Here is a 14,639-nt window from a genome sequence, read left to right as displayed (position 1 = left end):
AGGAATAAACTTTTATTCTCTTACAGGGTAAATATCACATCTCAGGGTACTCTATTCTTCCTGGCTAAACAGCCACCGGGGTTCCTGCCTTGCTTAACAATTAGGTGCTATTAGTCCTCAAAGGTGCTCCAACAGCATCCAGCTTCATCGACACTGTTGTGTGTGCGCATACGTGCACTCTTGATGTACTGCTTTATAATGCAAACCATATTTTTTTTTTTCCAAAAATGTAGTATATTTTTAAACTTTTCAGCACGGTGAAAACGGATATCTTCTGACCTTAAAATCCAAAGAGCATGTTCAAACCCACAAGAGGAACTAATTTGGGGCATTTGATTTATGGCTGAAATTTCAATTTGAATTTGTTTTAAGTGTAATCACAAACTGAAAGTCTGGCAGCTGGGTGTTTTTCAGAAAATAAATAAAAATATTCAGTGTGCGTCTGCATTCTAGAGAGACCATTTTACAAGCCCAGTCCTGTAGTGGGAACAGATGTAGCTAAGACATTAATTTGTTATACAGGTACAATGTGAGAATGGAAGCATATGAGAGAGAGTGTGCATGTACGTCTGTGTCTGTGCACGCATGCATGCATGTATGTTACGCGCCTGTATCTGAGAAGGAAAGAGAGAGAGAGAGAGGGGCAGACTTTTTTTTTTTTTTTGAAAGTGAGAGAACAAGAGTAAAAGGAGTAGTGGCCAAGGAGGCATGGGGGGATTACAAGGATTTAGGTCTTTAAACTGCAGACCACCTAACAAGATCACTCTGAAATGCCACTAATTTCAGTTAAGGCCACAGACCTCCCTTCCTCTGCCCTCCCTCTCTCCCCCATTGTAAACAACTAATCCCAGCAGAAAACAACAGAGAGCAAAATGTACACACATTCTGCAACATTCCAGGTCCTTCTTTATCTTTTATTTATTTTTCTAAAAGGTCAGCGTATGTATGGAGGGAGGGGGGAGGGGAAGAAAGCCAAAAAACCTCAAGTCCATCTCTTGTGTGGGCTTGAAGGAAGCTGGGAGAAAGCAAAGTCCAAGAGCATACAATATGGAGCTTTTATAGCACAGCAATTCCTGGACTCGGCTTACTTTCCCCTCCCTCTATTTGTGGCAAAGTCACATAGCTTTAAACCAAAGGACAGGGTGGTCGATTACATCTGAAAGAAATGTAAAGAATTGAGAAAGAATTCCATCTCCTGTCGAAATTATAAATAAGGAAGTATTAGTCCCAGAGACAGGCTGATTTACGCAGCCCTGGAACTGCTGACTTTCAGGCTGAGTATCAGTCTATAAATCAAACTCTTAAATCAAGTGTGTCAATCGCTGCAGCACTGCAATACTTAGGAAAAGCAAGGCACCTACCACTGAAAGTAGGAAGATTGCCAGGGGACTGAGGTGCCATACCCTTCTTAATTTTCTAAAGTGTAAATCTGAGATCAAACATCCTTTGAGGGAACGGGAAATCAAAATACGCAGCGCTCAGCACACCAGGAGCAGGCTGCAGGAGTCCAAGACACAACCCCCTAATTACAGGCTACCCACTGATTATTTAGGACTCTGTGATTAAAGTGATGAACGCTCCTGGGAGAAAGGGGCTTAAGTAACTGAGGTCAAGACCTCAACTGCAGCTCTCGCCCTAGTTGTGCAAGCTTAGGAAGGTATGAATGTCACAGGTTTGCCTTACAGCAAATCTCCTGAAATGCCAATGGAAGTTATCCAGGTCTGCTAGTTTAATCCAATTGTGCCAAAACCCCGACATAATCTCTGTTGGGCAGCAAAGCAAATGAGGTGTCTAAAATGCAACTCTTAAAACTATACACTCATGAGGAAGAAAGAGCCTGGAGCACAAAGCTTGGGACAGCTTGTTGGTACTGCTCTGCCATGCCAAGAAGTCAGGTCTCTTGCTCTTCCAGATGAGCTACGAAACGGAGAGACTGATTCAGGAGTTAAAAGCAAAGGGTGACATGCCTCGGCAGCTACTCTGCTGACTGAGGGGTAACAGCTGTGGATTCCCCTGGGAGCAACATCCCATTCTGCCCTGACCAAGAAGATAACAGCCACAACCGGCATCTTAATAACACTGAGAGGTGGCAAGGAGGCAGGTAGAGCTCTAAAACCTACCAGCAACCCCTCAATGAATGCCCCTTTAGCTGGTGAGTTGGTGGCTGGGACACATGATCACAGGGTTGTGGCACAAAGACCATGGGAAAACAGGGAAGAGGCAAAAACACTGCTAGGAAACCTGGGAACCCAAAATGTTGCCTTCACCAACACGTTTTACACACCAATACTTTTTTACACGAACACAACTCTACTCGCGAACTCAGGGCACTGTGAATCTCATGTTATACACTCAAGTAAATACCAAAGACTACAATAGATGCCAGCAGTATGTGCTATAATTTATAGATACATTTCAAAGCACGCATTCTTAAGTGAATTTGGGCTTTGATCTCCTATTTTCCCCCTTGGGGGTAACAAAATCATTCTACCAACCCCACTAAATTCTTCACCCGTCTCTGAGGGTGTTTTCACTAAGGAACTTGTTTCATGTCTCTTTTCTAGCCAAGCTCATCACTGTGGTATGGCTCCTTTACACTTCTTCCCCACACCCTAAACATTTTGCATTACATCTTGCATATACTTGCCAGCACTCGTATTTTCCAGTGAAAGTTCAACTGACCTTAAAGGATTGCCTCAAACCTACCTTAATGTGTTTTATTAAGTGAAACTTAGGCTGCTGGGGGAGGTCGTCTGGAAGGTTGCACCTCACCTCTGAAACTTCAGCTAAATCCAGCTGATCTTGGAACAAACAAATTGGTGGCCTTTTATGTAGCTGCAAGCTTGGTTTTGCACACTTCAGCAAAACTATGCTGCAAGGAGTTTTACACCAGGAAACCCACACGCAGGAAAACCGACCTCCCTCCCTCCAGATTCTCTTTCGCAGAGTTGGAGGGCCATGTCCTGCATGATTTTATAGATACTCGGCTGATGCCCAGGAAAAGCTACTGATATCTACGTGAAGGTAAAAAAGCAGAAAAATTACATGTTCACTTCCCTCTGGGTTTGCTAGCTATACTGTAGTGAGAATCACTAGCTGACACAAACTGAGTGGGGTAACTGGCATGCAGAGTAGAAAGACTCTGCGGTAGAAGAATCTCTGGGGTGTTTCAAGGGCAATTCTGGCTTGAGAGCTATAGCCCTCCATAGGACATTATTGGTTAAATCAACTTCTGTATCATACGGGCTAGGTTGACAAGGAAAAGGATTTTCTAAACGTCACCCTTACAATCCGAGCCTAGCTTTTTAGAGCGAAGCCAAACTTGTTCAACCCCACGGTCCCCTTAGGAGCTTACAGGCACAATTCTGGCACAATATAACTTCTGCCTTTTCCATACACAGGTTGGGGAAGATTTTCAAGAGTACCAGAGACACTCACACCCAGATTCCCACCAAAACCCAACAAAAATCAGTTGCTTGTGGAAAATCTTCATACTCTTTGAATTAAACCCATGTGGCTAGCAAGAGGCAGAGGCTTATTTATAGCTCTGAGGTCAGACATAACTCTGGCTACCTGGAGAAGCAGATCAGCAGAATGAGAGGGGATGTTTTAAAATGCTACTTTTCAGAGTTGACCTGTGCTTTGAGTTCAACATTGGATGTACAAGATGTTTGGAAAATTGGGAAGAGCTCCCTGCACTATCAGAGAAACATCTGCATCTGAGATTAAAGAACAGGTGATTTATTTAAGACTGAGTGATGTACCAGGAAGCTAGCCAGAAAACAACTTTTTTTTTTTTTTTTTTTAAAGAGTGGCTAGTAATAATGGTTCAGACATTCACAAGATAACAGGTACTATATGAGAAATATCCTAAATACATTAGATATAGTAGAATTTGACTTCAGCTGAAAGTAGCTGAAAACTGTCCCTGCCGGTAGCTCAACTGGTTCCTGCCCACTGGTTTCCTAGCTTGCCTTCTCTTCTTCAATTTGTCTTCCTGAAAGCAAACTCTGCCAGACAGAGGTTGTCTCAGTTGTCTCTATTCAGTATCTTATACAGCATGTGACTTGAATTAAATAGTAGAGTGAAATTATGGTTCCTGACCAAAAACAATTTAAAACCAAGAGGTGTGACAGAAAGGACAGAACATAACTGCTACATGAGACAAATAAGAGCTCTTTTTACAGCCAAAGCCTAGCTTTCTTCATACACCGATGTTTATCCATATCCATGATATACTTCCTGCATATATACACACTGAGGCTGATCATGTGCTTTCTCTGAATCAAGTTCTCACTTCCTATGCGCTTTCTGCGCTATCTATTCTAAACTCATTCTTCTTTCTAGGGTTAGCACAGGGCAGGGGGGCAATTGGTGGTGTGAGACAAAGTGTCCAGAAGAAAACAGCCATCTTAAAAAAGGTTCAAGGTAGAAAATGTTTGGGAATCTCAGCATAAGAAAATCTTTATTTCCAACTTTGCAAGCTATGGTGCTGGAAACAACTTCATCTCCTCATTCCTTCTCACGAGGGAATGTACTGTAAAATATATTTTACAATTTCAACAAATGCTGCCTTGGCAATAGGATCATTCCTTTGTACTGCCATTATCCAAGGGGAAAAAGACTACTTATGTGCTGAACCCCTATAAAGGCTCAATTCCATCCTGGTTTTAATTAGAACTTGCTTCAAACCACGGACTCTTTCTACATCAGGTGCTGATTTGGCACTATTGAGGAAACAACCAATAAACTTCACAATCAATCTGCAGTTAGTAGTCAATCCAGCTCGGCTTGCTTGTTGTTTTCTTCCTTTGTACATTTTCTCATAGAAAGTAGCAATAAATTGGAGACATGTGGTAAACTAGGGTGGCTTTAACCAGTCACACGTGGTCTCTCCAGTCCCCTCACTGAGTAATGTTACAGCATCTGTGCCATCTACTTTCACACAGGTAGCCAGAACACCTTTAACAAAATCCAACACACAACTTGCTGTCCTCACATGACTGAACAAGGAAGATGCTAGTTTTGGCTGACACAAATGTTTGGTGCCAGTCCTTCCTCCATAAACCTGGTCCTTCACACAAATTTTTAATCCAGCCTATTCTTTCTGCCCAAGGAGTCAGATCTCCCTGAGGTTTACCACACCTCCCTGTAGGACTCAACTACCTCTCCCTCTGTCCTCAATATTCAGAACACCTCCCTGCAGTTTCCGTAATCTGCCACGCTCGGTGTCACCCATCTTGCATTCCAAGTTCCCTGATGCTGCAACGCTCTGCAGTTTGCTGCCATTATGTGCAGCCTGACCCAAACCATATCTGCTTCTCTTTTTAACTCCTTCCGTTTCCAAAAGGTAAGCTTAGCAGTGAGTCATACGGGGAATTTCAGTAGTTCTTTTTGGGTAGTATGTTTTTATGTACTTCCAACAACAGGCTGAAAGCTTTACAAACATAAGAAGGAGACGAGGTTATTGTTCAGTAGTTCCTGCCCTTGTACACCCACACATGATAATCTCAGTCACATCTGCAACCCCAGTCTTACTGTTCCTGAACTCAGACTGCCCACTGCATCAGGCTATCTGGAACCGTGTGCTGCAAATTCCTTTCTGGAAGGAACCCTCTCCTTCTCACACTACTATTCCCAGTTTGGGGATACAGCTTGAGGAGTTAAAGGGTGAGGAATCTTTTGAGACATCACATCAAAGTATATCCACACGATGGATGCCAGGATAAAGACACCGTTATACAATCAAAGGGGAAACCTTGCAGAGTTCCAGCCAGAGAACTGTTAAATGTCAGCAATGTAAATACCAGAGGAAGGCAGTACCTGCCCATCAGAGCTTGTGATTCTAACATCCCACAAATTACACCTGTGCCGGCAAGCCTCTGTGCCACACAAAGCATCTCTGACTGCAGACTGTAAAACACTCGGGAACAGAGATGTGTCTCTATACATTACAAATGGAAGCAGGGAGACTAAAATGAACATTGGAACAGATTCCTGAGATGGTCAATAGACCTCTAATTGTTCCTGACTTTCAAATGAAGATCACCATCTTCTAAAGTCAACAGCTGCTAAGTTCAACTCAGCAGGTATTGCTTGAAGTTCTCTGGTCTGTGCCAGGCAGGTGATCAGACATTTCATTTATCTTTTCCATTGTCCAAAACCAATCATCCCCAATGAGCAGTTTTTCTGACAAAATTATAGAGAAACAGGTTGAGCTTCCCTGGTACTTCCTAGCTGTGGAGGTGAAATCTTGATGCTAATCTTGGTCCGTTTGCATCTTGCTGTCACACTCTCTGATAATCACAGCAGCCTATTTATGATTTCCATAAAGATATCACTTGAAGCAGTATGCTTTCATGCATTTCCTTGAAAAAAGGAAAGCAAAAAAATACTTCATTTCAGAGACTAAATCTGCCACAGAGCTCCTATGGTTCTGACTGCCAGCATGCCAATCAAGACCATTTCAAAACATGAATTACTGTGGACTCGGTATTTATCTGACCTTTTCATGCTTGCCTCCTCAACTAACCTCTAAACAGTCCAAAGATCAGGGTGGGTTTTTTTCCATACTGTAGTCCTATCTCTTGAATCTTTCCCAGGGAAACGTTAATTTTCCATGACCAAGGAAGAAGAATATACTGTGCGCACACATCAAAATGGCCAAGTTCCTTTCAGTAACTGTATACACTGAGATAGTTTTACTAACAAATAAGAGATTTCAAAAACTTTATCTGCAGGGATTGAATAAAGGATTCAACATGCTTTTCACACTACTACTATTTGCACGTTCAGAGCACTTTGGCACAAGGTCCTGTATAACTACAGCATCTAGATGTTCCTGCTGCCAGAAGCTAACAAACTAAGTAAAATGACAAAACTGGTAAAAATAAAGCCAATGTCTGAAAAAAACCAAACCCCAACAACCCAACAGCCAAAAGAAAATCCAAAACAGGAACCTAAAACTAAATGCATCCACCCATATCTAGGTCTCATTTCAAGGAAGCTGAGTGTGCCCAAGTATACTAAATGAAACAATTACCATGCTCAGGTCAGCATAATTTGTTGCAAGATCATCTGCAAGCTCCAAGAGCAGTAATTTCTGTTTTATGGACAGATCAGAGTGGAGTCAGAATCATAGAATAGTTTGGGTTGGAAGGGATCTTTAAAGGTCATCTAGTCCAACTCTCTGCAATAAGCAGGGACATTTTCAAGTAGATCAGGTTGATCAGAGCCCTGTCCAACCTGACCTTGAATGTTTCCAGGGATGGGCCATTTACCACCTCTCTGGGCAATCAATCTGCTCCAGTGTTTCACCACCCTCATCGTAAAGAATTTCTTCCTTATAACCTAGTCTTATCTACCCTCTGTTTAGTTTAACACCATTATTCCTTGTCCTATCACAACAGGCCCTGCAAAAAAGTGTATCCCCATCTTTCTTATAAGTCCCCTTTAAGTACTGAAAGGCCGCAATAAGGTCTCCCTGGAGCATTCTTTTCTCCAGGCTGAATGGCCTCAAGTCTCTCAGCCTTTCCTCATAGGAGAGGTGTTCCATGCCTCCGACCATTTTTGTGGCCCTCCTCTGGACCCGCTCCAACAGGTCCATGTCTTTCCTGTGCCGAGGGCTCCCGAGCTGGTTGCAGTACTCCAGATGGGGTCTCACCAGTGGGGAGTGGAAGGGCAGAATCACCTCATTTGACCTGCTGGTTGCACTTCTTTTGATGCGGCCCAGGACACAGTTGGCTTTCTGGGCTGCGAGCACACATTACCGGCTCCTGTCAACCTTTTTATCCACCAATACCCCCAAGTCCTTCTCAGCAAGGCTGTTATCAATTCCTTCATCTTGCAGCCTGTATTGATACCAGGGGTTGCTCTGACCCAGGTGCAGGAACTTGCACTTGGCCTTGTTGACCCTGATGAGGTTCACATGGGCCCACTTCTCAAGCTTGTCCAGGTCCCTCTGAATGCCATCCCATCTCTCAGGCATGTCAACCACACCACTCCGCTTGGTGTCACCTGCAAACTTGCTGAGGGTGCACTTGATCTCACTGTCTATGTCATTGATGAAGATATTAAACAGTACTGGTCCCAGTACGGACCCCTGAGGGACACCACTTGTCACCGATCTCCATCTGGACATTGAGCTGTTGATCACTACCCTCTGGATGCGACCATCCAACCAATTCCTCATCCACTAACAGTACACCCATCAAATCCAGATCTTTCCAATTTAGAAAGAAGGATGCTGTGAGGGACCATGTCAAAGGTCTTACAGAAGTCCAGATAGATGACATCTGTAGCTCCTCCCTTGTCCACTGATGTAGTCACTCCATCATAGAAGGCCACCAGGTTGGTCAGGCAGGATTTGCCCTTGGTGAAGCCATGCTGGCTGTCTTGAATCACCTCCCTGTCCTGAATCTGCCTTAGCACAGTTTCTAGGAGGATCTGTTCCATGATCTTCCCAGGCAGAGAGGTGAGTCTGACACTGAGGTTGGTAGTTCCCAGGGTCCTCCTTCCCACCATTTTTAAAAATGGGTGCTATGTTTCCCTTTTCCTGTCACCAGGGATTTCATCTGACTGCCATGACTTTTCAAATATCATAGAGAGTGGCTTGACAACTACATCAGTCAATTCCCTCAGGACTCTGGGATGCATCCACTGTGCCAGCTCCCATAGATAGACTGCTGTATGTTCAGGTTCCATAGGTGGTCATGAATCTGAGCTCTTACAGCAGGGGGACTTTGCTTCCACAGCCCCCATCTTGTGGTCCATCCACTCAAGAGGTGTAGGAAGAGATATTGCCAGTGAAAACTGAGGCAAAAAAGTTGTTGAGTACTTCAGCCTTCTCCACATCTGTTGTTACCAGTTGGGCAGCCTTGCTCATTGGGGGTGCGTGTGTGTGTGTAAATCTATCAGAGACATCACCTTCCACTTGCAGATGGCACAATCTCCCTACATAACCAGCTTCAGTCAGTCTGCCAGTGTTACAGACTGCTCCTTTGCAAGCAAGCTGTAATGAGGGGACTCCTGCACCAAAGACAGCAATCCAGGGCTCTGCTCTACTGCACCACCTCTAGCGCAAACTGAACAGAAGGAGCAGCTCCAAGCTGCTGTAGAGACTGAGGACATGTACAGCTACTGCAGGAGCATTCAGATATACAGAGTTTTCAAGTGACCTATAATTCCAGCTCAATTAGTAGATTTTCTCCAACTATGTAACTCAGTGCAGTCATTTGTCACTGAGCTCTGGGGAGCTGTCCAGAGGGAAACAAGAACCATTTCCCCACTGCAGCCTGTCACCCGAGCAGTCAGCATCTATCAGCACTTGTGCTGTTGTATAAATTACATCCCTCACAGCTTGGTCAAGTATGTCCATCATTCAGCACATATGTAATCTTCACTATTTTATTGTCTCATTGATGGAAGAATTAGCTGCACAGTGGGAAACACATTAAGAAAGGACTACCAATTATTTTGCCCCCAACTTCTTTAATCCCCTGCAATCTCTTCTAAGGGAGGGATTCACATCTACTCAAATCACTTCTGTTACATTATATATGTCTCCTGTGAAGTCCTACACACCACAGAAAACAAAAAAACCCTGCTACTGGGTCCTTCACAGTATCAAACACACTAGCCGTTGTTAGAGAACAGATCATAATTTACAAAGAGTATGCAATGGCACTGTCTAAGCTAACCCTGTTCCCTTCATCTATTCAGCTGGGAAGATCATCATCATTTAGGTCATAACCTCTGTTTCTCCAATAGTGAGCCAATCTAACAATAGGAACCTAGTTTTGTTCTAAAGCACAGCACCTTGTGGTGTTCCCATTTGCCCAGAAAGAATCTATTTATCCATTTCAGAAGCTGGTATCAAATGTGGTAAGGCTATTCAAAACCTTTTTCTGGTTCGGAGATGTAATTTGTGGATCTTGAAGCCAAGGGAACTATGGCACAGGATCCTCAAATCACGTTGCAGTAAAATCATCAAGAGATAAAACTTCACCTCTTTTTTAGTTGTTTTTTTTTTTCTTTTTTTTTCCTCTATGTTGACATAGTGAACAGAAGTTGCTGATCACTTTTGCAGCTGAGTTGGGGCAAAAAAAAAAAAAAAAGAAAAAAGAAAAAAGAAAAAGAAAGGTAAGATTCAACCCAAAGAAGCTAGAGGTGATGGAAGTGGTAAGGGAATTACCTTACCGAGGCAGTGCCATGTATAATCATAGGTCTTCATAAATGACCTTAGAATGCAGACCAATTTTTGCATTTGGTTATTTCCAGTCTCCTGACTTTCAGAAACCATTTACTTGTTCTCTCTTTCTTCTCTGAGTTATGTAAATAGCTTTGTCTTTTCCATAATATGGGCCCTACTGCAGCCTTTTCAGCCTACTGCTTCAAGTTGGTATTATTGCAATGAACACTGCTGGCCCTGGCCTTCAGCTACCACTCACATTTGACTACAGGCAGTCCATTAGTTGATGGAGCTGCTCATGTCATCATTAAAATGTATATTCTTTAAATGATACAGTTTTTATCCACTTCTCAGTGCAGTTCCAGAAGTTTCTAATATATAATACCTTAGACCTGTTAAAATTGGCTTATTTGTCAGACATTTGCTATGCAACAAAAAAATGAATCAGTTCTGTTAAGGCATTTTATTATGCTCATTTTGACCTATATCAGCCAACATATATACTGACTTTCCAATTAAAGTCCAAGATGTTTTCTGAAGTCACTGATTAGATAAAGCCTGAGTTATTTTAGAGACACCTGGGAGAAGAGATGTTTGTAAAGAGAAGTTCTCCACTGCAGGAGGTTTAAAGCAAAACCACATATAATTTATCCACCTGTTGCAAATGGACCCATCAACACGTGCAAGTCATTAGCATTTAAAAAAAATATCTATCAGATTTAATGCAAGTCATGAAAGAGGGTCAAAATACATAGAAGTTCTTCACTGTTACAAGCAAGACTTCCTTCAACAAAACTCAGCAGCTAGAATATTTCTGTATCTCACTACCTGTGTATGCATGACTTCATACCCCTCTAAGTTTAAGACTTACCATGATGCAATAAGAAATACTTTATGAGCTTAGTATCTGTACAGATCTACACAATATGAATTACAGTATGCTTTGAAATAAAGCTCCCTGGTCTATAGCCTTAATTCTGGCTGGAAAGCAATAATTACAAATTTTACTCCAGTGCATCAGTGTGCAGTAACCACAGAGCAACTAAAGGGGGTAAACCCTGGGGACTATGAGGTTTTTTACTCAATGGTAGCTACATTGTTTTCACCAAGAGTGACTAGGGATGACATTGTTTTCCAGAAATTCATAAAAATGTTACCCCAAAAGTTAGTTTATCCCTCTAAAAAAATAATTTATCACCATCTTTATGACGCTTGTGGAATTTTGTGGAATGCTTAAGATAATGACTCTGAGCTGAATTTAGGATTTAGAAGAGAATAATACTATATAACAGTGCAGGCAAACACATGCTGATTTGGGACTCTTCATAAACATAGCACTATTTATATACTTAGCTGCCACTGTGATTTAATGGTAGAGCCGCTCACCTCATATGCAAAACCATACCACTACGATTGTGGCATCAATTCATCAATCAAAATGACAGAGTCTCATGATCAAACGAGAAAGGTTCCCGTACTTCTTATGACAGCAGTGCTTGTGATACAGCCATACTGGATCTATTTGCAATTGAACTGGAAACCAGCTATTTTCTATACTCAATGGAATTCTGATTTATGATGTGCTTGAAATTACTGTGGATTTCTATTAAAGGAAAACACTTGGCAGTAAGGTACCATACTTACCTGTAATTTAGTTATGTAACAGTAGTATCCTCCATAGACCCCACATCCTTTGGGGTTTTTTGTTTTTCAGATATGCAACTTTAAGAGCCAACTTGGCATTTTTTAAGAGTTTGGCCTTTTTCCTGAGGCCCTAAGCAAACCTCAAGCCATGAAGGAGCAGCGAATTTATACAGGCCTGCACAGACTCAATCAGCAGTTTCCTTTCCACTGACATCCACAGGAAGCCAGCACGTATGGAAAGATGGGGGCATGCAGACATCAACAATTACAGATAGGCCACTCTTCCCACATTTGGAAATGTAAAGCTCAAGGCTACCTATTTAGGTAGTGTCTTTAATGCATGGGAAACCTCTACTAGCTGGCAGATTTTCCCTTTGAAAAAATTATTAATTTATTCTATTACTCAGCACATGCAATGGTAAAGCAAAACTGCAAGATGACAAAAAAGGGCCAAAGAAAATGACATTTTAGGTGAAGCTGTAATGTTTCTAGTTGGTAAGTGTACTGCTTTAAAATACGCTTTGTGCCTCAAATATTTCTGGTACACTCGTAGTCCCAGCCACTAAAATAAAGTTTGGAAGAATGACACACAATCTTATGAAGACTCACACATACACTTAACTTATTTACACATTCTGAAGATTATACGATCTCCTCTAAAAAAGAAGAAATGTATGTTCCAAAGCTGCATCCCTCTCATTAATTTATTTCATTTGTGCATCTGTAGTCTGTTTACAGAGACTTATTTCTGACTTAGTCTTTAGAAACAACCCCCCTGGTATCAACTGTTGTGGCTGAGGATCGCTTAAAGGACAAAAGTTATTGACTCAGAATCTATCTAGAAAAAGAAACTGCAGATTAAGAGGACTGAGATACAAAGAGATGACATACCCTTCCTCGACTGTAACAGAATTCATGATGATGCAGTTTGTTATCTTAACTTTGTCTTTTATGGTACACATGCTGCCAATGATGGAGTGTTTAATGGATGTCTTCTCCCCCACTTGTGTGGATGACCCAATGATGCTGTCTGATCCAACCTAGGGAAGAAAAGAACAGAAACTGGCAAAAATACCTGGCGCTCTCTGATATCTGTTCTCCATACACCTCTTCCAAAATGTATGTCTCAAGCACACATCAAAGTGCACCCTGCTCTACCCTAAGGATCCTTGGCATAGGAAAGATGTATAAATTTTGGGCCCATCCCATAGGCAGGCAGTTGGATAGTCTTTCCAAGGTCCTTTAGCTTGGTAAAGCTCCATTAGCTGGTCTGGCTCTGTAGGCTTCACACAGTAAGGTAAGCACAGTAAGAACAGCCCTGCTAGTACTCACTAGTTTCACTGTTTGCCCGGTGAGACCTGTGAAAAGGAGGTTTGAAGCTGGTATTCAACCAAAATGCTTCAGCAAGAAGTAGAGCTAAACTACTGACCTTTCTGAGTTTGGCATCCTTTGGGAGGCAAAACTGCTCAACTAACATGAACGCCATTAGGGAACAAGAGACTGCAGTGTCTGACTTGGGAGCATGACAGAATTTTTACCAAACATTTTTACAGACAGAGAATGAAAGGCAGGAACTCGTGAGTGAGCCTACGAGGAGACTCCGGGCTGGATCACCTACACTGTAATTCCACACTTCAGAACCCAGCTTCACTTCCGACAGTGGGACTGAATTTTAGGAAGCAGCTCTTGAAGCAAAGGGCATGAAAACTGTATTGAAAGAGCAGAGACAGGGAAAGGGGAGACTTACCATGCCTCTGTCGGTGATCTGTGCAGATCCATGAACCAGTGGCTCTTCCAGACCCAGATTAAGCAATAGCTTGGGAACCTGGATGGAAAAACCCACATCACCAGTTAACATGACAGTGCTGTACCTGCATGTTACATAAACACCTCAAAGATGAATTTGGTTTCCACTGCACTAGTGCTTTGACTGTAAACATTTTAACTTAAAGGAAAACATAGGTTTGTGCATTTTAAATCTACAACCAGGTATGTGTGATTTATCATCTTCCCCTTCTGTAAAGGACAGGTATACTTCCACTGCAGTGCACTGCATGTCTCCTCTCAACTCAGCTTCCCACCTGCAGATAAGCAGTGGATCAGCAGCAGCAAGCAGGCTGGCTCCAGCTGAACACTGTGACACCCTGTAGATTACTACAATGCCATTTCAAACGTAGCTCAGTGTGGTGTACACCATTCAGTAATGCAAGAGAGGGAAGCAAGTAATATCAAATATAAACCAGTAAACTGGCATAAACAGATGACTATGTTCAGCCCACTCAATAAGGTAGCACACTGAGGTGCAGGCAACAAACAAGTATTTCAGAGGTTTAAGAAGGAAGCAACTAAAGCTGATCAAGTGGCTATTCCAGATGGTAGAAAGCTGCAGAAGAAAAGGCTCTTGACAAAGAGAAGGCAGGTGTTAGATAAGCAGACAAAGCAGCAATGGTAATAAAGAGAGACATAGCCCATGAGGTAGCCAAGAACAAATCCATGGAGAGCAATTTTGAACTGGCTCCTGAAAAGAAAGGGAAGCCAGCGTTGTAGGAGGATGGGATATCACTCCATCACTCCTCTTTCTCTGGGTGAAAGAGCAGCCTGAGGCATTCTGCATCTCCTGGCGTCAGGCTGGGGCCAAGGTCACACACACCAGAGAGGTGATGACAGCATGGATGGGGATTACAGGGGAGGTAGGACTCTTGCAGCACTGCACAGACACAGTGCCGTACAGAGTTATTTGCAGCAGTGATGCAATGTATGCATCTTGGTAAGACAGAGGTGGCTGTCAAAGAAACATGGGAGATGC

The 14,639-nt window shown here is 42.6% G+C and overlaps 1 protein-coding gene across 2 annotated transcripts in view; it reads right to left on the bottom strand.

Annotated features, from left to right (window-relative positions):
* Positions 1–14,639, bottom strand: part of EIF2B3 (eukaryotic translation initiation factor 2B subunit gamma) — a 102,189-nt gene that overhangs the window by 14,664 nt on the left and 72,886 nt on the right. For both annotated transcript variants that reach the window (XM_037403995.1, XM_037403996.1), the window contains 2 exons: positions 13,581–13,658; positions 12,725–12,873 (listed from right to left, as the gene is read on the bottom strand). In XM_037403995.1, the coding sequence (XP_037259892.1) occupies positions 12,725–12,873; positions 13,581–13,658 (227 nt within the window). The remainder of the gene's footprint in view (positions 1–12,724; positions 12,874–13,580; positions 13,659–14,639) is intronic.

The sequence above is a fragment of the Falco rusticolus genome, chromosome 11 (genome assembly GCF_015220075.1).
Source record: "Falco rusticolus isolate bFalRus1 chromosome 11, bFalRus1.pri, whole genome shotgun sequence".
NCBI classification, from domain to species: Eukaryota; Metazoa; Chordata; class Aves; order Falconiformes; family Falconidae; genus Falco; species Falco rusticolus.
The sequence above is the reverse complement of the archived record's forward strand: the minus strand, read 5'-3'. Positions and strand labels throughout refer to the sequence as shown.